At 34.0% G+C, this 23,004-nt stretch overlaps 5 protein-coding genes across 5 annotated transcripts; 3 read left to right on the forward strand and 2 right to left on the reverse strand.

Moving 5' to 3' along the window:
* The first annotated feature begins 653 nt into the window (after window positions 1-653).
* LOC111009899 (proteasome subunit beta type-2-A) lies at window positions 654-3,331 on the forward strand. Its single transcript, XM_022283131.2, has 3 exons — window positions 654-965; window positions 1,051-1,174; window positions 2,852-3,331. Exons 1-3 carry the CDS (start codon window positions 808-810, stop codon window positions 3,182-3,184), a joined length of 615 nt encoding a protein of 204 aa, XP_022138823.1. The 5' UTR covers window positions 654-807; the 3' UTR covers window positions 3,185-3,331.
* Window positions 3,332-4,236: 905 nt separating this feature from the next.
* On the forward strand, window positions 4,237-8,419 carry SDE3 (P-loop containing nucleoside triphosphate hydrolases superfamily protein). The gene is made up of 5 exons (XM_022282838.2): window positions 4,237-4,507; window positions 4,604-5,396; window positions 5,491-5,658; window positions 5,978-7,441; window positions 7,993-8,419. Exons 2-5 carry the CDS (start codon window positions 4,617-4,619, stop codon window positions 8,221-8,223), a joined length of 2,643 nt encoding a protein of 880 aa, XP_022138530.1. The 5' UTR covers window positions 4,237-4,507; window positions 4,604-4,616; the 3' UTR covers window positions 8,224-8,419.
* Window positions 8,420-8,549: 130 nt separating this feature from the next.
* LOC111009674 (Bifunctional inhibitor/lipid-transfer protein/seed storage 2S albumin superfamily protein) lies at window positions 8,550-10,062 on the reverse strand. Its single transcript, XM_088126640.1, has 3 exons — window positions 9,532-10,062; window positions 9,290-9,355; window positions 8,550-9,042 (listed from the first exon to the last, which is right to left on the reverse strand). The coding sequence occupies exons 1-3, from the start codon at window positions 9,920-9,922 to the stop codon at window positions 8,843-8,845; spliced, it is 657 nt and encodes a 218-aa protein (XP_087982766.1). The 5' UTR covers window positions 9,923-10,062; the 3' UTR covers window positions 8,550-8,842.
* Window positions 10,063-10,168: 106 nt separating this feature from the next.
* LOC111009675 (non-specific lipid transfer protein GPI-anchored 20-like) lies at window positions 10,169-11,271 on the reverse strand. Its single transcript, XM_022282842.2, has 4 exons — window positions 10,780-11,271; window positions 10,667-10,693; window positions 10,533-10,598; window positions 10,169-10,466 (listed from the first exon to the last, which is right to left on the reverse strand). The coding sequence occupies exons 1-4, from the start codon at window positions 11,129-11,131 to the stop codon at window positions 10,276-10,278; spliced, it is 636 nt and encodes a 211-aa protein (XP_022138534.1). The 5' UTR covers window positions 11,132-11,271; the 3' UTR covers window positions 10,169-10,275.
* An 810-nt stretch (window positions 11,272-12,081) lies between these two features.
* Window positions 12,082-13,735, forward strand: LOC111009815 (non-specific lipid transfer protein GPI-anchored 26). The gene is made up of 3 exons (XM_022283022.2): window positions 12,082-12,586; window positions 13,244-13,303; window positions 13,412-13,735. The coding sequence occupies exons 1-3, from the start codon at window positions 12,256-12,258 to the stop codon at window positions 13,531-13,533; spliced, it is 513 nt and encodes a 170-aa protein (XP_022138714.1). The 5' UTR covers window positions 12,082-12,255; the 3' UTR covers window positions 13,534-13,735.
* The last annotated feature ends 9,269 nt before the right edge of the window (window positions 13,736-23,004 follow it).

Genomic DNA, 23,004 nt, shown 5'->3' on the forward strand with positions numbered 1-23,004 from the left:
AAATAATTAATAAATAAATAATAAATAAATAAATAAATATATATACATACATATATATATATACACATACATATATATATATATACATACATATATACATATGTATATGTATATATATATATATATATATATGTATATGTATGTATATGTAGATGTATATGTATGTATATGTATATGTATATGTATATGTCGGAGTCGGGTTCCTCGAGGGGAACCCATCTTCGATAAGGGAATCCCTGCCCTGCCCTCACCCCCAAAATTTTGGGGATGAGAAAAAATCTCCAACGGGGCAGGGTTGAGATTGGACCTCGGATCCATCCTGTTGTCATCCCTAGTTTAATATCAATTAAGAAAATATAATTAAAAAAGTATTAAAATATAAAAAAGTTAGGTTGAAACTTTTTTTTTCTTTTGAGTACAACATGTTGAAAATTTGAAGTATATGTCAATTGCCACTAAATTACGTTCATGCTCACTTTGCTGAACGGAAAATTTTTAAAGTGAGTTGTATGAGTTCTTTCATAAGGTTGGAGTCTTGTAAGTTGTAATCCATGCTCCGAAAGTGGGTTGGGCCTCGAGGCCCAATTCAGCCCAAATGCAAGCACTCTTCTGAATAATACGCCCTCATAAAATTGCCAATTTTTGCAAAATTTACGAAGACAACAACGTGTTGCTCAAGTCGCTGCCTTTGGCACTTTGGTGGCATACGATTGGAAACTGAAAGAACATCTTATAAACAGAAAAGGGAAGAAAGAATTCAGTGGAGGCGAAGGATCGAAAGAGTGTTGATTTCTAAGGAACAAGATTATGGAATGTGTTTTTGGCCTGGTGGGTAATGGCTTTGCCATTGTTGCTGCCGATTCTTCGGCAGTACACAGCATCTTGGTCCATAAATCCAACGAAGACAAGATTATGGTCCTCGACTCTCACAAGCTCGTCGCCGCTAGCGGCGAGCCTGGTGATAGGTTCGTTTACAGAGCTTCTGCAGTTTGATTTCGTTTTCTCGGTATTCTGGGATTTTTATTGTTCTTTTTGTTCGAGTCCATGTAGGGTTCAGTTCACCGAGTACATTCAGAAGAACGTCTCCTTGTACCAATTCAGAAATGGGATCCCCCTCACAACTGCTGCTGCTGCTAATTTTACCCGAGGCGAGCTCGCCACTGCCTTGAGGAAGGTACATAAATTAATTCTTCGTTTTTTTGGTGATTTGAAATGTTTTTGTTAGGTCTCTTCTGGGTATTTGGAGCTCCATTTCAACCTTTACCTTTGTATGATTCAGTTTGGGTTATATGGTATGGGATATAGCTGTCCTGATCTCACCATACTATAGTTCTGGTGAACTCATAATCCCCCTGAACTGAAATTCAAGGGGTTGGTTTCAGTGATGAAAGTATATTGACCTTCCTTAGTTCTTTACTTCATGGTAGTTTAGTTTTCTGGGTTGTGGATGTTTTTTAGTTTGGGGAGGATTTGCATTAGGCTACTATATGCCAGACTGTTAAACTTGATGTAGTAGTTTGTTCTTGTTCTTATCTGGAAAATGTTAAATTCGCTCAGAGTTGGTTCTTATTCTTGTTAGGAAGCAAATGCCTACGCTTTCTCCTCTCTGTTATTCAATGTACTCTATATTTTGGGATAAGAAAATGGGATCTAGTGTTAAGTTGGAAAAGGAACGAACTTTTGGTGACAAAAATCCTTGGTGGTTGTTTCTATGATGATGCAAACAAGTTAAATCTTGTGATATTTATAGGCTCTATCTATGAAGATTCAGAGTCTTGGGAGTTGATACTATTTTCTTACGAGAGTTCCGTAACACGTCTAATGTGTAGACCTCTGGTTTAGCATTATTATCATTTGCCCTAATAAGATGTCTGGGAAGGTAAGAAACTACGCATGCTGTTGGGTAGTTGTTCATTTCTCATAATTTGCATACTAAAAGTGAGTATTTTTCTTATCTAAAAAAAAAGTGAGTATTTTGAGTAGCAAGATCTGGAAGCATACAGCTGAGGCTTAGTAATTTTGGTGCTTCTACATCACCATAGGATGTAATGTTTGAGCCCAATGGTTAGATTAGCTGGTTCAGATGGTAAAAGTTTTTTTGGTAGAACTATTAGGTAGCAGGTAAGGATTAGCAGCTAGGTCTAAAGGGAAGTTACGAGCGCACCCTACCCAACTTTCAGGCATTAAGATTACATTTTATATGTGGATGATTATCATAAGTGACTTCTTCCAAACATGCCACCTTCCACATATTCTTGTACAGTCAAAAGGGTATTGGTTCCGTAAAAGACGAGATCAGTTTGGTACTTATCGGGAATGGCTTTTTGAGGATGGTAGGTTGAGATGGTAGGATCCAATATAAAAATAGGAAATATGCTAGACTTGTGCATGTACAAAGTCCAAGTCTTATGTATTGCATATATGATGATATCTTTAAATTTAAAAATCTAATCTAATTATCTAAAGCCCATCAACTTTTGAAACACATCCCTTTATGTTCTTTGAGAAATGTTCATAATGAAGCTGCTTTTATAAAGTTTCTGCTGATTGCGTGCATAGTTATACGAACATCCTGACCGGGGCTGAATCCTGCATATCCATCTTTTATTTATTTACTTTGTTGGTCAACTTATGATGTCTTCTTCTCAAGTAAGAAGCATCTCACCCTGCCAAGTTCTGAATGTTCATGTTTAGACATGGTGTCACCATAACTTCTCTGATGCCATCTCCTTTTCCCGTATTTGAATATCTAGAGAATTCTCTTCCCCATGTATTAAACTATCTATCAAGTGTCATAGAATAACTTCTGAAGCTATTAAAATGTTTCATAACTGCAACGTTTTGTTTTCAGAATCCATACTCTGTAAATATCCTCCTGGCTGGGTATGACAAGGAGACCGGCCCGTCGCTTTACTACATCGATTACATTGCCACGCTTCACAAGGTTGAGAAGGGTGCTTTTGGTTATGGATCCTACTTTTCACTCTCTATGATGGATAGGCACTACCACAGCGGCATGTCAGTCGAGGAAGCGATCGAGTTGGTTGATAAGTGCATCGTGGAGATCCGTTCGAGGCTGGTCGTGGCTCCACCAAACTTTGTGATCAAGATTGTAGACAAGGATGGGGCAAGAGAGGTTGCATGGCGTCAATCCATTAAAGATACTGGAGCTCTTCCAGTCTGAGAATTTGACATTGTATTGTTCCAGAACATTACCCTTTTAATGTCATTCATCAGTCTTGATTGGGAGTGCTTGGGCTTCCACTTGAGCTGTGTCTCTGTTTCTTGAACAGCTTTGATTTAGGATAATGGATTATAAATCTTGAAGTCAGGACGCATCTTCTACTTTCCTATTGACATCTGATGGTTTGAAAAAAATGTAAAACTGATATCTTTCAAAAGAAGAGAGAAAAAAAAAACACACTGTAGGTGTCAATTTGATCACTATAAGTTTTAAAATTAATATTTTTAGTTTTTGAGATTTGGAGTAGGTGTTTATTTGATCCCTAAAATTTTTAAATAATCATTTTTATGCTTACTTCTTTTTTGTTATAATAAATGTATAGATTATTTTTATTCAGATTTGAAATAATTTGTTTTTAAGATTTTTCTAAAGTTTTTTTTTTTAATTTTATTTGCAAGTTTTTATTTAGGTTGGTTTAATTAAATGATTTCCTTATATACAGTTGACATTATTTTTTACTGTTATTTGACATTATTATTTCATTGCATATTAAAATATTATATTATAATTAATATAATATTTTTAAAAATAATAAGGGCATAACAGTAAATGTAATACATTCTTTTTGTTTTTATTAATTGTGAACATCCAATCAAAATTATTTAAAGTTTATTCGGTTCTTTAACACACTTAAAATTTGAAATAAATGATAAAAAATGTGAACCTTGAGAGTGGATTTCACTTATTTATTTATTATTTGTTCACAAATATTTTGTCTATATCCGAACTTGATGCGTGAAGAGAGCCATTGTGACGAGGCCCACACATTAAGATTCTTGGTAGGCACTAGTGCGTGTTGTAATAACAGTAAATGACATCTACTTTTTTATTAAAAGACGGAGTATTATACCTTTCTTATACTAAGAAGAATAAATAAAGAGTTAGGTGGGGTCATTTAAGAGGACTCTCACATTGACTTCTAAAGTGTACCAGGAAACAAAAGTTGTTTTATAATGCCTCTCTTTTTTGGTAATCTCAATTACCCACAAAACCTAACCATATTATTGGCGATCAAACAAACACTCTATTTCCTGATATAATTTCAGGGTTTAGTTAGTAAAATTGCATCCAATTTCCAAAATTTATTATTTTGATATTTCGGCAGATTTGTCATTCCAAAGGCAGGGCAATAAATATTTATACATCGCCAAGGTGAATCTGAGCCCTTGTTCTTAAATTATTGTTACGAGAGATGATGAGTTCTTAGTGAAGGCGACGAGTTTTCTACTGCAAAGTGGACCGAACTCTTTGATCAACGCAACAGTGAGTCTTATTCGTCTCTCTCTTTGTTCTAATTTTGCTGTTGACCGAATTCTGGGTTTTGTTTTGTTTCTTATGATTTCCATTTTCTCCTCTCAGTTTCCTGTTCATAATGGGAACGCTTGGTGATAAATGGGGCGAAGAGTTCTCCGTCATTAAAGAGAAAGGAGAGATTTCCTACATCGACTATGAAGATGATAAATCTGTTTGCAGTTATAATCCTCTCGAGGAAGGTCCAGTTATTATTTCAGTCCCATTCCCTTTTGTCAATGGCAAACCCCAATCAGTTTTCGTCGGAGAAACTGTGGCCGATGCAATCACTCTCAGGAACACCACCGACGAATCCATCGACCTATGGGCTGTTAATATTTATGCATCTAATCCCGAAAACTCGTTTACGCTCTCTCTAATGGAGCCCCCTTCGGCCAATGCTGACATACAAGCTTTACAAGAGTTCTTGGAGGCTTTCACGTTGGATGATAGAATGCTCCATCCGGATGATACTCTTACTGTGTGGTTGTCTTGCAAGCCCAAGGAAATTGGATTGCACACCACTGTTGTGCATTTTGACGTTGGGAATGAGAGAATAGAGCGAGTTTCTTTCCTGTTGGCCGATGATAAGATTTCGCAGTCGTTGGTTTCGAGGAAGCCGTATTCGAGAGATAGGAAGAAGAGGCACGAGGTAGTTGACTCCTATGTACCCGGCTCGCGTCCCTCTCGAACGCAAGGTCCGGGATTCAGGAATTGGATTCCTCGTTATGACGTCCCCAGTGAAGTTAGAGATGTAGTTGGTAGAAGAGAGATTCCTAGTGTTGTTCGGGAAGGACTTAAGAGAGATACCTATGTTCACTATTTCATGACATTGTTGAACGTGGAAGAAATACAATTGGAGGTAAGAAAAACTTTGTTTGTGAATAAGAGGATGTCAATGTATTTACGCATTTCTTTTTGAGATTGTTTGAAACTTGGTTAATTATTGCCTACAGGAGGACATGAGAGCCTATGATATGGAGCGTGTGGCTATGAAAAGAAAGGGAAATCAATTTTTGTCCCTCGAGGTTCCAGGGCTCGCGGAGCGAAGGCCTTCGCTAGTTCATGGAGACTATATTCTTGCCAAGATGCCTTACGAACCTGACTCAGTTTCTACTTATCAGGTCTAGGTCTGCATAAATATTGAGTCTTCTTCTTCTCTCATGCATAGGCAATCAATCATGTTTAGAAACTATTCCTACTCTTGAGAAACTGTTTTTTATACGAACATTCACATCATCAGGTTGCTAGGGTTCTTAGGAAATGTGGCTGGATTCTGGTAGAATTGAATGGGTTTTGACAATGTCTTACTTGCTCTCTTGTCAAATCATGAATAACTATATACTCTTTTATCGAACGAAAAAGTTATGTGCATAATTTTCTTTGGTTTAATATTCAGAATGTTCTTGTTCACATTCCATAATCAGTTCCAGTTTTGTGCAGGGCTACATTCATCATGTTGAGGCTGATGAAGTGTACCTAAAGTTTGCCCCCGAATTTCACCTCAACCACAGAGATAACAACATGTATAATGTTCAGTTCACTTATAACAGAATCAACATGAGAAGGTTATATCAGGCTATTGATGCTGCAGAAAATTTGGCAAAGGAGTTTCTGTTCCCATATGAGTTTTCAGAGAAAAGACATATCAAGACTACTCCACTGGTGCCTATAACTCAAAATATGAACGAGGAACAGATGCGTTCCGTTCAGATGATCCTCGGTTGCAGAGGAGCGCCACCTTATTTAGTTCATGGACCTCCAGGTACAGGTAAGACTCAAACCTTAGTGGAAGCTATCCTCCAGCTTTACACAACAGGAAAGAACACTCGGATTCTTGTTTGTGCTCCTTCAAATAGTGCTGCAGACCACATACTGGATAAACTCCTCAGTGAGGAGGGCGTTGAAGTTCGAGATAATGACGTTTTCAGGCTAAATGCAAGCACACGTCAATACGAGGACATTAAGCCCGATCACCTTCAGTACTGCTTCTTTGATGAACAAATCTTCAAGTGTCCTCCACGTAGTGCACTAGTGCGCTATCGGATTGTTGTATCGACGTATACGAGTACTTCCCTTCTTTATGCTGAAGATATCAAGCGTGGTCACTTCTCTCACATTTTCTTGGATGAGGCTGGGCAGGCTTCAGAACCAGAAACCTTAATTCCTGTATCCAACCTCTGTCTAAGGAAAACAGTTGTTGTACTTGCTGGTGACCCCATGCAATTAGGTCCAGTAATTTACTCTAAAGAAGCAGACATTTATGGATTGGGTAAGTCATATTTGGAAAGGCTTTTTGAATGTAAATATTACAGCACTGGGGATGAAAACTATGTAACAAAGTTGTTAAGAAACTATAGATGTCATCCGGATATCTTGCATCTTCCTTCCACATTGTTCTATGGTGGTGAACTAATTGCTTGTAAAGATGAGAAAAGTTTCCTCACGGATACAGAAGATATTCTTAAAGTACTTCCCAATAGGGAGTATCCTGTTCTTTTCTTCGGTATCCAAGGCTGCGACGAGAGGGAGGGAAACAATCCATCGTGGTTTAACCGAATCGAGGTAAGCAAGGTCGTAGAGATTATAAAGAAATTGACAGCCGGTGGAAGTCTGAGCGAGGAAAATATTGGGGTGATAACACCCTATCGACAACAAGTGACCAAAATAAGGAGAGCCCTTGAAAGCCTGAATATGCTTGATATAAAGGTTGGTAGTGTAGAACAATTTCAAGGACAAGAGAAGCAAGTGATTATTGTTTCTACTGTTCGATCAACAATCAAACACAATGAGTTTGACAGAACCTACTGTTTGGGGTTCTTAAGTAATCCAAGAAGGTTTAATGTGGCTGTTACCCGGGCTATATCTCTTCTGGTTATTATTGGCAATCCCCATATAATCAATCAGGTGATTTTTACTACTTTACTAAATGTTGTTCAGATTCAACTTGTGTTCATCTAAAATACTATTGATAAAATTTGTTTTTACGTTATTGAAATATTATTTTCCTGGATCTAAGGGATGGTGTACTCTTAAGTTTATTCATGATAGGCATATTACCATCAAGTTTAATGTTATTGTCTCGTCTCCTTGTTGGACCTTTTACTTTGCTCTCCACTTGGTTCTTACATGATTGATTATCTACCCAAGAAGATAGAGTCCCACGTACGAGAAAAAGGTTCAAAAATAGAGTTAAACCAAATAACATTGCTCTTCATTGACTTGTTGTGCATCGAGTTACTTGTGAATTTCATTCAAATAAAGAATTTGAATCTTGCCTGACATCCACATTACTCTCTCTTATAAATACACTGCACCCGTAGTGTTGTGAAGTGTGGTGTTGTGAAGTGTCTTGGGCATTGGGGGCTCTCTAATAACTAAGAAGATGCTTGAAAAGAATGGCTGCCAGATTTGGAAACATGTGAAAAGCATTATGGCATAACTTCTCGTTTTGGCAGGATGTCTACTGGAGCAAGCTGTTATGGCAGTGTGTTGACAAAGATTCCTATCAAGGTTGTCCCCTTCCCGAAAGACAGGATCCCACAGATGAGGATAATCTATGCAATAACGAAGAGGAACAGAATTATGGGTTTGAAGGAGCAGCAGCAGGGCAGAATCAAGAGCAGCCGGAGGTGGAATTTCTTACTCCGGTTGTTGATGAAGCTGAATGGTCTGATGGTTGGAAGTAACTTTTGCTACAGATCCAGAAATGAAGTGGAGAAAGAAAATTTTTGCTTACTTTTTCTCTACTTAGATCTTTGTAGATGCCTAGGAAACTATGGTTATGTCCAAGATCACTTTTGTTTTGTCTAATCGTGCTAAAGTCAGAATAATATTACTCCTATAATATGAAAATCTTGATCAAGTCAAAGGCTTTGGAAGTCATATGCTTTTGTAGTCTGATTATTATTTTCAAATGTCAGCAGAATGCCATATGTCATCAAATATTTACAGGGAATGTATATAACTAGGACAAATCCAACTGGAGAGAGCTTTGAAAGAGAAAAACAAGTGATTGTTTCTCACATTTCCCTTTGTTTATTTGAAAAAAAAAAAAAAACTCCCGACTGGAGATCGATAAGTTGCTCTTTATTAGTCACGCCATCATGTAGTCGCAAGTAGAAGATTCATAAATTTGTTTTATTGTCGTATGTTTATTGATTCTATGAACATGGAATCCTGTTGATCAAGTGGAAAAAAATACAATTATAAGAACTTTGACACTTTCCCATTACAATGCAACACAGCATGATGACACGGGCTTCTTCACCACGGTTATACTACGATTCGAAGTGTTAAAAAACTGATCTAAAAGTGAAACAGAATGTGGATGAGGAAGAGGAGGGAACCTGGTAAGAACAAACCAATACAATCTTTTATTGCTGGCAAACACTTAGCTGTTGCAGAAGACGGGGACGGTGGCGGTTCATCTGCAGGTGCTGATGGTGATACAATTGCAGATGGTGGTGGTGATAAGCCCGTCCCAGGAGCTGGTGTATCATCGTCATCTGAACACAGTCGTAAGCAAGCAATTTAGGGTCATAATAGTTAATAGTGTTATTAATTGATCTCAAATAGCTATTAAATATTAGAGTCATGAGGAAGATGAGATTTAATTCAATCTTAATTGCTGATTAAAAGGTGAAATTATGATTTGATTTGACTTCATCCTGAGTTGTGTTATCATTCGATTAGCACGGGTAATCCAGATTGATGAAATAAATTATACATATAAGAAGAAATCAGAAGAATTACCAGGACTATCAGGCTCTTCGATTCCTGGAATCTTCGCGCTTTGAAGGGGAGGCAGAGTCTGTGAAGCTGATAGCGTAAGCAACACATTAATAAAATATTGCTTCGATAAAACCAGCGGAAAACAAGAATCTCGAGTCTGAGTTGTAACTTGTAAGGGGAAAAAGAATCAAGGAAATCAAGAATCAAGAAATTCCAGTCATATATAGAGAACGAGATGGAGAATAATAATTCCGAATTCATACCAGCGCAGATCGAGTTCAGAGAACTATGATTCTCGGAAAGCACTCCACTGAGAGGACAAAGCGAAGACAGAGCGATGAGCTTCGAACTATTCAGCGGGAAACCTAAAATCTGAGGTTCACGAAGAAAGTAACAGAGGCAAATGCCGCCGGCAGAGTCGTAAGCGGAGGAGAATGCGTCGCAGCAGGCGGAGGGAACCGTATCGGAAAGATTGTTTGGCGGAGCAGAGATGAACGGCAAGCATGGTGAGAGCAAGAGCAGCTCTCTGGTGGTGCATCCCGTCACCGGAGACCGTGCCGACATCGCAACCACCGACATCGACACCGTGAGAAACGCGATCAACGAAAGAAAGAGCGGCATAGCCGCGTTCACGACGCCAATTATCGCCGCCATGGCTGAATTTCGTAAGGAAATTGCAGAGATCGAACAATTGAAGCAACTCGAAGCGAACAATTGAAGCAACTCGAAGACTTCTTTTCTTCAGGGTTTTAGTTCGTTAGCGAAGCGTTAGAATTAAATTACAAGTCCCCTTTTTAACGATTATAAATGGCGGGAAGACGAAGAGCTACGTATTCCCCAAAATACCCTTGTTAACCGTTTAGTAAAAATTTGCATCCTCACGAACAGAGAACAGAATCATAAAACTCCAATCACTCCGACAAATAATTATCATACAAGAGAAAAATAATGAAAATTACACATCGAAATCCTGAGGAAATAATGTCTTCCTCTTCTCTTCTATACATTCAGTTGAATTTAAAAATTAAAACCGCGAATCCCAGCAGCAGAACAGAAGGTGAGAAACTGTTTGAAGCCACGGCGGCGGACGGGGTCAGAACCGGGCGGCTTCCGGCGGTCCCAGTGGGAGCTTCGGGGCCAACCGGGAAAGATGGATTTTCAGCCGCCGGAGAAAGATCCGGAGTGGTGGGTTCCGGCGCTGCAAAAAAAGGCAAGTTTTTTCAGACGATTGGGAGAAGTTTGGTTAAGAGATTAGAGAGATTACCTTGAGGAGTAACCGACGGCGACGGCGAAGATTCAGGGGAGAGAGCTGGTCCAAGAGGGATCGGACCTGTAAATTTCAATGCTGAGTTAAGGAAAGAAAGAAAAAGATGAAGTTTATTCAGAAATGGCACTGACCTGGAGCAGGAACAGGGGCAGCAGCGGCTGAAACATAGGTGCCCAGATCAGTTAAGTTTTGTGACAAAAGAAGAAAGAAAAAGAAAACTTCCCTTTAAAGATACATCACATACCATTGCATTGGAGGGGGACGCCGGGCAAGTTACAGGCGCGAGGAAGAGAGACGGCTAGAGTCCGGTTGATGGGAATTTGGAAGGGGACACGCCCGGTGACAATGAGGCAGAGGCAGTCCCGGCCGCCGCTTGCGAGAGATCGGAGTGCATTGCAGCAGTCGGCGGTCGGGGAAGTGCCATTGCCGGTGCTGTTGGTGACAAAGTTCAAGCAAGGGGTGAAGCTCGAGAGCATCGAGGCGCTGCACGGCATATTGATTTGTCCATTCACCGGAAGAAGAAGAAGAAGAAATGCCATTAAAGCCATAGGCAGCAGCACCAAGGCAAGGCGTGAGAAGGGGTTCACAAGTTGCATTTTGGCTTTGTGAGATGTGTTTTTAGAGTTGGAGTTTGGGAATTTGGTGTGCTCTGTTTCAGAACAGAGGAATATGTGAGGGATTTATAGGGAGAGGGGAAAATTGGACAGAGTTGATGGAGAGTTGGTTTTGGAGCTCAACTACTTTAACAAACATGTGAAAATTTTGAAGGTTTGAAAGTGGAAGCAGGTGGGAATTGGCATGAGGTGGCACATTTTGAGCCCTTTCTCAGAAGAATTTGGATTTGTTGACCAAGGAAGGAGATTTGTAACTTGATGATTGGCCAAGGTCTCAACTTCTTCCAAATCCATACTAAATAATTTAAGATAAATAGCACACAAAACTCCGACGATGTTCAAGTAGACAATATTATAATATTGTAGAGACGTGAAAAGGTTCGTTATCTCTAATTCAAAGAAAGCTTACTTGTTAAAAAGGAATATTTCTTACAAACTAAGCGTTTCCAATTGGGTCATGTAGAATTGAACCACTTGTTTTAACTTAAAAATCGATAAAAACTTTAAAATTTCCAAGAACACTTGAACACGATGGATGATAATAAAAAACAAAAAATTAACACTCAAAAGCTCTCGTCAATGAGATTCTAGAGAGAAATCTCAATTTGAAAAGATTGTGTACCTTTCTTAGGTCGTTTATGGATATATTTAGGAGAGATAATTGTTGGAGTCTTGTGTGCAACACAGCAGTTATCTTCGAGATTCTAGACGTGAGATACGCTGCAAGACAAGCGATTACCATTCAAACTTTAGCTATTAGTTCGATAACCTTGTTATAGAGTTGTTCAAGTTCGATAATTCGATGCTCATCGTTTCCAAATTTTTTTTGTGGAATTCACTTACAGAATTAAATCGTTAACTTAACGATGACGCGTTCTTTGTCAAATTTGGCCTTCATCACCAACCTTCCAAATTCTCACGAGAGATTCGTTAAACAAAGTAGGAAAATTAGTTCACCAACAAAACCCAACATTCATCTCTCCCTAAATTCCATATAAATCCACAATCCACAATCCACAATCCACTTCCCCCCAACTCAACAGATATCATCAGAAAAACCGACATCCCCAAAGCATCAACATTAATTTCTCCGAGCAAGCTTGGCAATGGAAGCCAGAAAAATGGGGGCGAGTGGTGTTGTTCTGGTAGTGGTGGCCATGACAGTGCTATGGGCGGGAGCGGGGGCTCAGTCGTCGGATTGCAGCAATGTACTGATCAGCCTGTCGCCGTGCCTCAACTACATCACCGGAAACTCGTCGACGCCGTCTTCAAGGTGCTGCTCGCAGCTGGGCAGCGTGGTCCGCTCGCAGCCGCAGTGCCTCTGCCAGGTCCTCAACGGCGGCGCCTCGGCGCTTGGGATCAACGTCAATCAAACTCTGGCGCTGGCACTACCTGGCGCTTGCCGTCTTCAAACTCCCCCCATCAGCCGTTGCAACGGTCAGATTTCTCTCCCCAAAAGTCTCAAATTACAAGTTTTTAAAAGTTTCAATTTCACCTTTCAAAATATTTAGCAGGATGTTATGAATTCGATTCCGTACTAGAAACATCGTTCATTTTTTCCTATTTTTTACTCGGTAAAATTAAAAGTGGTATATTTGAATTTTGCAAATTTTTATTATTAATTATTTTTCCTACTTTTACTGCTATTTTAAAATTATAAAGGCTAATGCTCTTTTACGATAATTTTAATGATTTGAAATCTTATTTTTATGTAAAAAATTTTCCAAATCAAAATGATGAGATATCATAGGATTTTAGAATTTCACAATAAATTACCATTATAATTTATACCTAATAAATTTAGATTAAAAGTCCCCCCTTTAATAAGTTTGTAAAAAGGCGGACTTTGGCTAATAAGTAAAAAGAATTTTTCTTTACATCCAAACAAACAAATTTAATTTAATTCATTAAAATCATTTATTAGATTTCGGATCATTCATTTCTTGAACTTTTTTAACCTTAGACAGAAAGCGAAATAAAATCCAAATTGAATTGAAACTATATGAATCTTATTTAAATTTCTAGATCTTCAGAGGTAAATTAGAGGGGGAAAAAAAAAACTACTACTAACCAATGGGTTGTTAATTCTGGCAGCCAATTCTCCGGCGGACAGTCCGGCGGAAACACCAGAATCTCCAAGCGAGGAGCCCGCCGGTAATGATAGGGACAAAACAGTCTGTTTCTAACAAAATTAATTCTCAAAGCTTCAATTTTGGTATTAAAATGACTACAATACTGAAAAATGGGGATGTGATTTTACAGGAGGAGGCTCAAAAACTGTGCCAACAACAGAAGATGGGACATCAAATGGAAGCTCAATCTTCTTCTCCAAATCTCTGCTCTTCATCGCTCTCCTTTTAGTTACAGCATCTATGAATTTATGATCAATTTTTTTTTCCTTCTTTTCAACCGTTAGTTCGTGTGAGTTTTCATGAGTAGATGGTTTTTGGTTTACTTTTTTGTTTGTAATATTTATTTGGATACATGTTTGTTGGTTTTGGATTGAGAGTGAATGAGCTGCTAGAGTTTTTGGTGCCATTGTTACCAATATTAATAGACTAAAAATAGAGGTCATTGTTTGAATTACCGAGCGTTCTTTAGCATTGTTCCTTAACTTAATTTTTTGGGTTTAATAATATATATACTTGACTTAATTCTCAAAATAAAGAACAAAAAACTGAATACGTAGCCAATTAATGATCTAGAGATAATACATGCTAATATGAGCATAACTTAACACTATCTTTTAATATTGTTCTCGAAAAAAAAGAAAAAAAAACAATATCATATAGTTTTTTGAACTAAGAAAGGGAATTTGACATGAATTGGGCCAGTAACCAACATTTCAGTTCGCCAAATAAGTCCATTTCCAGCTATTGGGCCTATATGTGAAGTATAGCTCCTCGAAAGAAGATAGATTTTTGGAAAATTAGGGTACATCCATATTAATCACAATTTTCAAAATCAATAAACTATATAAATTTGTTTTCGAGGACACTTCAGAGGTGGGTGTCCTCTTCTTTTGACCACTCGGTGACCAATTCGCTGTATTGCTCTCGTTCAACTGTTAAAGACAATGAGTATCCAATATTCCAACGTATCTCTACAATTGTATGATATTGTCTACTTTTGTCATAACCATCATGACTTTGCTTTTGGTTTCACCCAAAAGACCTCGTACCATGTTTGAGACGAAGAAGTTCTTCCAATAGTTTTTCGAATTACTCCTGTTTGGGAGTGAAAAATCCTATTGCCACGTGTAGGACGGGGATTTGCCACTAAAGAAAGATCCGACAGAACAAATTTACGGAGCTCCATCTCGGAAGGTTCCGAGATGGAAGACTCGCCATTTCCTATCGAGGAGCAACCAGTTGTTTTCGAGAAAGTATCCAAGCTCGATTTGCTGGAGCCCGACACGTCTGACCTCAAATCCGACCAAGGTAACCTCCTGTCGCAACCTCTATCGGAACCTAAACCTATAAATAGAGGGCTTCATTTCACCATCGGGTATCAAATTTCTCCTCGAACCTAATATTGAGTCTGAGCTGCTCACTGACTTGAGCGTCGGAGATTTTGCCCTCTTGTGCAGATCTTCCCTTTGAGTTTCAGATCGGAGCTGGGATCGGTTTCGAGTTAATTTGAGGTTGTACAATTTCTTGCATAAACAACTCCTATCGATAACTATTTTATTGTATGCATAAAAAAATAATTATATAAATTTGAACTAAAAAAATTATACAAATGAACGAGGACAGTATAAAGTCTACAAATTAATTGATTACCATTGCAAATGAATTAATTTATTACAAATACATATTTGAAAATATTTTGAAAAAGATAGGTAGCCGATAAAACATACTAAAATGAAAAAATAATTAATTGCATAATTTAACCTTTTCAAATTTAATGCAAAATTTTATGACAAAAGAAAAATAGAGGAAAAGAAAAAGTGGACAGAGAGGGACGTTACCTCATAGTTATAGTTAAAAGGGAAAAATGATGCTCCTTTGAAATAGAGCGTTCTCAATTCTTGTCTAATTTTCAAAATCATATCTTTATATATTAAAAATAGTTTCAAATCCTTTTATTGATTTATAAAACTAAAAAATTATACCACTATTTATAATAAAATAAGATTTGTTCAAGATTGACGAGTCCAAAAGAACCATAATCTGTTTGAAAAGAGAAAGAACGAGTTACTTCTTTTATTATCCAATTGATTTTGAGATACAACCTTATTGAATATTGATATAATATCAAAATATATTAACTGTAGTATTGAATCGTGAAAAGTTTTTCGATTACATAAGTCGAGAGATATATAAAGGAAGTTTGTCCATAGCCCAATCCACTTGTGTCTTGGCTTTAAGCATCATTGAAAGCTGTGCTACCTGCTGCTAATTTGATATTTTATATACTTTTGTGGATGGAAATGAAATTGTTATTTGACAAATTTGGGAAAAGACATTTAACTGAAGCAGAAGATTAAAAAGGAAAAGGGAAAAGAAAATCATGATAGAGAAAGAGAGAAAGAGAGAGCATTATTGAAGTTTTAGACAGAGATGTAGAGTAGGTCTTGCTATAAAATCATTCTAAAAATAATAATAAAGTCTTGGGCATATAGTTTCAATATTTGTAGGTCAAGTCTAAATCAACAATTTGCAATAAAGTACAATTTAATCTAGCTAATTGCAAAAATATACCATACATTGCATTATATTTATTTATTGGTCCTCTTGTAATTGTTGTTGGCTTAAATTGATCCAAGGGTATTTATCATGTTGATCAAATGGGTATGTGTTACAATCTCCTTAATTAGATTAGAAGTTTTTTTTTTTTTTTTAATTTCCTCTATCTTTTTCAATATAATGATTATGACTAAGAAATGAAAAGAAAAGTTAGATAGTCTTTCCTATATTTTACTTATTATTTGATTTCAAGTAAACTCTTTAATTGTTAATTGAGGTTTTTTTTTTCATCTTTGAGGAGAAAAGTTTCTTTTACGTGTGATTTGTTAAAGTGATGCACAACTTTAAACCCTCCACAATATATACAATTTGGCTTATGCACCGTAAACAAGTTAATCATGAAGAATCATTAATAGAGGTAATGTTTAGGGGTCACAAGGCCGACCTCTTTCCCCAACTTTTGAATCTCTACTTTTCTGTTTCTCTTCTATCAATTAAATTCGTACAATTGATGAACCCGACCCCAATCTAACTGAATCAATCACTAATTTCTATATGTCTATGCACTTCTAATTCATCTACTCAAATGTCAAATCATCATATCAAATCCAAGCTTATCCTATGTTAACAAATTAGTCGTCATGCCTTGAATCCAATAACTGCATTTAACGACAACAATAAAGAACGAGATTGAAACTTTTAAAAGATGTATGAAATGGACGAAAATTACAAAATGAAGTATAATTATTATTGAGAAAGAAGTGAAAAATAAAATAAAAGAGAAAAGGGGGATGTCATGGGCCATGGGTTTGGGCCTTTATGAAGTCTGGGTAATGGAGACTTTTGCACTGATTTTTGTCTCAAAGGTGGTGCGGTCTCATCAAACCTTTATGTGGGCCCCTTCAATTTGTCAAACTCAAAGCCCATCATCATAAAAAAATAATTAATAATTACAACAGAAATAATAATCAAAGAATCTGACGTGGATGCAATCAAGTCCCGGGTGGTCAATGTGGGTCCCAGTTGTGGGGTCCACCGTTGTGAAATTATAGCTACGCAATTGGGTGCCCCCCACGAAAAGGACGTTGCCTGTGTGCCTTACGTGGAGGGTCCACCTCTTACTTATAGTTATGAAAATTTTATTTTATTTTATCTTTTAATTTTGAAAAGATTCTCTCTTTTCCGGACCCTCTCTCCTATTAATTTAAGAAATATATAGATTTTAAGTTTAATTACAAGTTTAGTCATCCAAATTTTAATAATTGTATTTGATGGATTCTTAATTTTTGGTTCATAAGATTTAGACTTTGTTTTTATTTGGTGTCTAAGTTTAAAAGGTTATTTGACACATAATTAAAAATTTAGAGATTAAGATTTTCAATTGCTGCGATGATGAAGTTTTGAGAATGAAAGATAATATCTCGCGATTAATTTGTAATTTGAACTATAGTTTAATTAACCTACCTTATAAATTTAATGTATTTATGGTTTGATATTTATTTAATTTAAATTAATTACCTTCCTTTTATTGTTAAAATCATTTAATGATTAACTAAAAATAAATATAGTTTCACATAAATTAAACCAAAATTTATAAACAAAACACTCTTTCATCATTTGAATAAGTTTAGTACTTGTGAATAACGACATGCTTTATCATTTTCATTTCAATCGTAAATCGTTGTATCGAGAAATAGATTGGTTTAGACGATATTGTAGTCCTGGAATAGAGGTTCGTCGACCTCATATTCCTCCGCATTAATGTAAACTCTTTTAAATTTTAATACTTTGGAAGAATATATATTCACTTTAGATATTGGTAAACCATGTCCTAAATGTAAATTTTAACCTATGAAGAAAGAAAATTGCGATAATGGAATGAATCAGTTATATAATTTATTCACACAAATTTCCACATTTTAATAATTCATATCGTCCTAAATATAACTTTTTATATTACAAAATTATCTTATTATTTAAAATTCAGTATCATTATAACAAGAAATCGTGTAAATGTACTAATGTGTATTTCTTATAAATTATTCTGGTTTCGTTATTTTTTATTTGCATTGTTAATTGGACTACTTTTTTTTAACCCTTATGAAACTATCCACAATGCAACAGATATTTTTCAATATTCCTTTTGTGTATCTAATATATTAAATTCTCGTTGATAGGTAGATATTTCAATCAACATTTTCATATATTTATGAATTCAACATCAACATGAGAGGTTAATTGACATTCAGTATTCTAAAAAAAATTGACAAAACACGAAAAATATCAACAAAATATGACTAATATAGACATAATATTAATTTTAATCATTTTGAACTTATTGAGAAATGGTGAAATACTTGTTTATTAATTTAAATATTATTTTTTATTTTTATAATCTTTTCAAACATATCAATCCACATCAACATTTTATCGATAATTTATATTGACATTTTCATGATATTGAGACGAGATCTAAAACTTGATTGTATCTCAAAATATTTTCAAACCAATCTGGTAATTCATTCCCTTTTTTTTTCTTTTTAAAATAAACTAATTCAATGGTTTACTCGAAATCAAGATTGAAGTTTCAACTTCAAAAAAGATAATACACATCTTTTTCTTTAGTAAAGATGGAAAGAATAAGAAGAGAAAAGAGGGAGAGTTATTATTATCTTTTTCTACAAACTTAATTTGCAAAAACAATGGTGACGATATCATTGAACAAATACAAAATTTAGAAAAAAAAAAAAATCCGAATAAGACAATATATACAATTTCTTTTTTAAGATATATGTAAAGTTTTGTTTTTATGCCATAAAAATACAAAACTATAATAGTGTTACATGTAACATTTTCCTCGAAAAATACCTTTCAACGTCATAAGCATAGAATAAAATGAAAAAGCCCTCAAAATTGCTTTTAACAAGAATCAAAATTTCAATCATTATTTATCTACCATATAACCCTTAGCTAGATTTACCTTTTTACTTTTTGAAAAATTCAATTACTTATTGGAATGGTTTTTTTTTCTTTTGAATTATTCGAATTTTGCTTACCTATATTTTCTTTTAGTACAAATTGCTTACGTGTATTTTAATCATGTCATTGGTAGACAAGATGAAGTGTTTGTGGTCTATATAAATTACGAGCCTCCAAAGACAGTGTTACATCACGGCCAAAGTTTTTCTTTTTTTCCTTAAAGATTAGGACTAAAGTTTAATATCTCATTAATTTTGCTTTTTCGTAGGTCACACCTCATAGATTAAAGTTTTTAATATGATTCCCACCTGCTTCCTAGACCTACTTGAGGTAATGGTGTTGACATTTTGCTCAATTATCCTTAATCTTTTTTTTTTTCCCTTGGGGATGTAAGATGAAATCTTTTTTTTTTTTTTCAATTATTCTATTCCTTAAATTTCAGCTCTATTTTATTTTAATCTATTAACTTCTTATGATTCAGTTTTTAGTTTTAAGGTTTTTACAAAAAGCAATTTGTCAATACAAAATTTATAAGTTTAGAAAATAAGTCGAATAAGTTAATAACCGGTTTTCCTTTCTTGTTTATGTATTCTCTTTATTAATAATAAAAATAAAACAAAATTGTGTGGCTCTCAATATCCATAGATTAAAAAATGATAAAAAAAATTCTTTATTTATGTAAAAAAAAAAAATTAGAAACAAGAAGACTGTTTCTAAAATTTCTATACAGTTTTAAGATTGTGGCTAAAAAATTAGAAGTAAGAAACCTAAGTACTTTTTCAAAAATTTAGATTTCTTAATAAAATTGGAAATGAGAAACAAAACACTGGAATGCTACTAAACGGATTTAAGAGACCAAAATTAATATTTATTTAAATGATTTTTAGATGATATCCCTTCATTAATTCAACACACTTGCATAGATTTATTATAGCGAATGATCAATCATAGGCGTAACTACAAACCTAGCATTGATTCAAACTTTAGAGTTTTGCTCATGTTTTTTTTTCGTTTTTTAAAGATAAAGAGTTTGATTAATTAGATTAATATGATCAAGGAAATTCGATAGATTAATGGTAACGATATAGAATTTGTTAGGTCTAAAACTTATATTTGTCTATTTTATTTTTCATTTTTCATTTTTTTTCCAAACAAGTCATCTAGCTTAAAACATTAATTTTGATAACTCATTTAATAAAAATTTAATATAACACGTGTCATTAATTTTTACTATATGATTATACGATAATAAGTGTTTAAAATCATGAGTTGTCAACAAAAACATAGCTCAACAGTTAATGCACATTTCTCTTCTGAGTCATATAGAAAATTTTATAACAAGATTTCTATTAAATTATTAGCAAAACTAAAATCGTTTTTATTAGAATATTTAAAAATTTAGGGACAATAACAAAATAGATATGATAGTTCTAACCTTTTTTTTTAATTATGATGGAGTGAGTTATTAGAACTGAAATAAAGATGTTTAATTATTATTTTGATAAAAGATGTTTAATTATTAATCAATTTGAAACCTGGTTTCTAATCATGTTTCTCCAATAAATCCAAGTAGTTATGAATAAATTGACTTCTATGTATTAATGTTGATTTTCTTATTGCTTGCTTGGTCATTTTGATTTTGCCTCATTTGATGATCATCAGTCATCATCTCAATGGTTGGATTAACTTAACCAAAATAATATTAAGTTTTTTTAATATTACATTAAAAATAATGGAGAGAAAAATCAAACCCACCATATAATAATTGACGATGAACTACACTCAATCATCTTATCAAAAGCATATAAGTCTCTCATTTCATCACATAAATTCGATCAGTGGATGAAAAAACGAATTGATAATCGATTAATCTAATTAATTGATTGAAAATCCAACAAGATTATAGTTCGATGGTAATTGACACCTATTCCTTCTCTTAAAATTGTTCAAACCCTTATACCATACCTCACTTTATTTGTATACTAAAAAAAAATATCATAAACTAAGGTTGAGTTTGATGTAATGTTTTAATTGAAGGAATTTTTTCACACTTTTTTTAGTGAGCAATCAATCTCTTAAACTATAAGAGTGTTAATCAATAATAAAATTAATTTTTGAATAATTATCTTCTAGATGTTTCTTCAGATATATGTTTTGAAGCAATCTAATATTTTAAAAAGGTTTATTTCTAAACATTGGAGATTTTTTAAAAAGCACTTTTAATTATCTAAAATAACATAAGAAACTATATGTGTATACTAAACTCACTCTAACTCAGTAATTTTTTTTCCCCGAACATACTATAAATCTTTGGACTAAAATTCATTTGAAAAGCTTTAGTTCTCAATGAATTTCAACCGATATTTCTTTTCATATTAGTAGCTCAACACGTTGTTGTAGAATCATCAGAAGAATTTTAGCGAGTTATAGAAATAGAATGGTTTTGGAAAGAATTTTTATCCAAATATTAATTGATAATTCCAATTTTCTAACTTTCATTCGTTTAATCTACTATGATTCGATACGAACTCCTAACTAATATGATTTTAATTGTTATTATTTTAAAACTTCTACGAGTCTAATAGATTGTCGGGTTCCCTCTAATAACTCATTTCATTTACAAAATTATAACCTTAAAAATTGAAGCTTTTAATAGGCAAACAATTCCATGTGTTTTATCATATCTAATTGAGTTGATATGAGAGCATCACTGGAACAAAAGAAGATTGATAAGACAAAATTAGAGCCATGATATTTCTTGTCCAAACAAGTAACACTCCACTATGAAATCTAATTGTATAATATTCCCAAAAACATATAAAGTAATAGCTAGAGAGAGATAGAAAGAAGCTTATTAATATTAACCAAGTAATTATTGAAAAATAATCAAGAAGAAATTGGGCCCACCAACTAAACCAATAATTAGCAAAGAGCAAATCAATTAGCTATTATTAGGGTTGGGTCACTTTAATATAATTTTTTTTTTTTTGAAAACCACTCAATTGGATTAACTCTTAAATTACAAAAATAAAAAAATAAAAAAAAGAGGGAATAGAGCTTAGGGTGTAACCTTCAATAATTAATTGTGGTTAATTATAACTATGCAGGCCATTAGCTATAACTATAAGGTTTTGAAGCTTTATCGGTGCCATGTCACCATCATCATAAATAGCATCTTTGAAGAGATAAGTACCAAAATAGATCAAAAGGATGAAAGGGAATAATAAGGGGAAGAAAAAAGGGAAATTCAATCAAATTTGTGTCAATTGAAGATAATGATTTTTTAGCCTATTATAGATTTTGATAGATATAAAAGAGAAACTTAACTAGTGGATGCCAAAAAGAAAAAAATAAAAAGCTTCGAAAAAATAAAGTATTTTAAGTATTTATTGATTAACATTCATTAAGAATTTTATTTTTTACAAGTAAGACATAGAAATTGAATATATATGTATATATATATATATAATTATAATTATTTTTCAAAAAGTGAGAAGATAGATCATAAATGTTGACGAGTCACCATCTAAATATTTTTCTTATAAAATTTAGACGCATAGGAACATGGTCAAGATAAAAGAAAGCAACACTAGGGATTAGTAAATTTTAAAACTTATTTGATCGTATTTTTTCTTATTAGCATTCGTTTAAGGGGTAGTTGAAAATATGACAAAAACATTTAGCAAAATTAACAAAATAACAACCACATTTAGTTTTAGTTTTATCAAATATAACACTTAAAAAAAATAGATGTCCAATTTTAAAATGACAACTTTACCTAAATGATATACATCTATAATATTTATGTAATATATTCATAATATATGTGTGTGAGATATACATCTGATATATTATTGATATGAGTGTCTGATATATTATTTTGATACGAGTGTTTAAAATACGAACAGAGGAGAAACAAATAAATTTTACCGGCGAGATATGGAAAAATAAAAAAGGTAAAAATTGGAACAATGAAACATTCCAAAATCATAATTCTAATTTTGTTGTATATTTGAAAATTTTAGAAAGCATGTGATGTATTTTAAAATATATAAAAAAATTTTGCTACGAGTATAATTTCCTTTCATTTAATAAGCATGTTATTTTAGTTTTCTATTATTAGATGTACAATTAGTTAACTTTTTTTTTTCCGAAAAAAATAGAAATAAATTTTACAATTAAAGAAAG

Source organism: Momordica charantia (genome assembly GCF_013281855.1).
Source record: "Momordica charantia cultivar OHB3-1 chromosome 7 unlocalized genomic scaffold, Mcharantia_2.0 BLBB01000007.1, whole genome shotgun sequence".
NCBI lineage: Eukaryota > Viridiplantae > Streptophyta > Magnoliopsida > Cucurbitales > Cucurbitaceae > Momordica > Momordica charantia.

Coding starts and splice junctions, on each gene's coding strand:
- LOC111009899 (XM_022283131.2), top strand. CDS start 808: ATGGAATGTGTTTTTGGCCTGGTGGGTAATGGCTTTGCCATTGTTGCT. Junction 966..1,050: donor AGCGGCGAGCCTGGTGATAG/GTTCGTTTACAG, acceptor GAGTCCATGTAG/GGTTCAGTTCACCGAGTACA. Junction 1,175..2,851: donor TCGCCACTGCCTTGAGGAAG/GTACATAAATTA, acceptor TTTTGTTTTCAG/AATCCATACTCTGTAAATAT.
- SDE3 (XM_022282838.2), top strand. CDS start 4,617: ATGGGAACGCTTGGTGATAAATGGGGCGAAGAGTTCTCCGTCATTAAA. Junction 5,397..5,490: donor TGGAAGAAATACAATTGGAG/GTAAGAAAAACT, acceptor TATTGCCTACAG/GAGGACATGAGAGCCTATGA. Junction 7,442..7,992: donor ATCCCCATATAATCAATCAG/GTGATTTTTACT, acceptor TCGTTTTGGCAG/GATGTCTACTGGAGCAAGCT.
- LOC111009674 (XM_088126640.1), bottom strand. CDS start 9,922: ATGGCGGCGATAATTGGCGTCGTGAACGCGGCTATGCCGCTCTTTCTT. Junction 9,356..9,531: donor TCTGAACTCGATCTGCGCTG/GTATGAATTCGG, acceptor TTACGCTATCAG/CTTCACAGACTCTGCCTCCC. Junction 9,043..9,289: donor CGAAGAGCCTGATAGTCCTG/GTAATTCTTCTG, acceptor GACTGTGTTCAG/ATGACGATGATACACCAGCT.
- LOC111009675 (XM_022282842.2), bottom strand. CDS start 11,131: ATGCAACTTGTGAACCCCTTCTCACGCCTTGCCTTGGTGCTGCTGCCT. Junction 10,694..10,779: donor CGTCCCCCTCCAATGCAATG/GTATGTGATGTA, acceptor CCTATGTTTCAG/CCGCTGCTGCCCCTGTTCCT. Junction 10,599..10,666: donor TGCCCCTGTTCCTGCTCCAG/GTCAGTGCCATT, acceptor TGAAATTTACAG/GTCCGATCCCTCTTGGACCA.
- LOC111009815 (XM_022283022.2), top strand. CDS start 12,256: ATGGAAGCCAGAAAAATGGGGGCGAGTGGTGTTGTTCTGGTAGTGGTG. Junction 12,587..13,243: donor CCCCATCAGCCGTTGCAACG/GTCAGATTTCTC, acceptor TAATTCTGGCAG/CCAATTCTCCGGCGGACAGT. Junction 13,304..13,411: donor TCCAAGCGAGGAGCCCGCCG/GTAATGATAGGG, acceptor GTGATTTTACAG/GAGGAGGCTCAAAAACTGTG.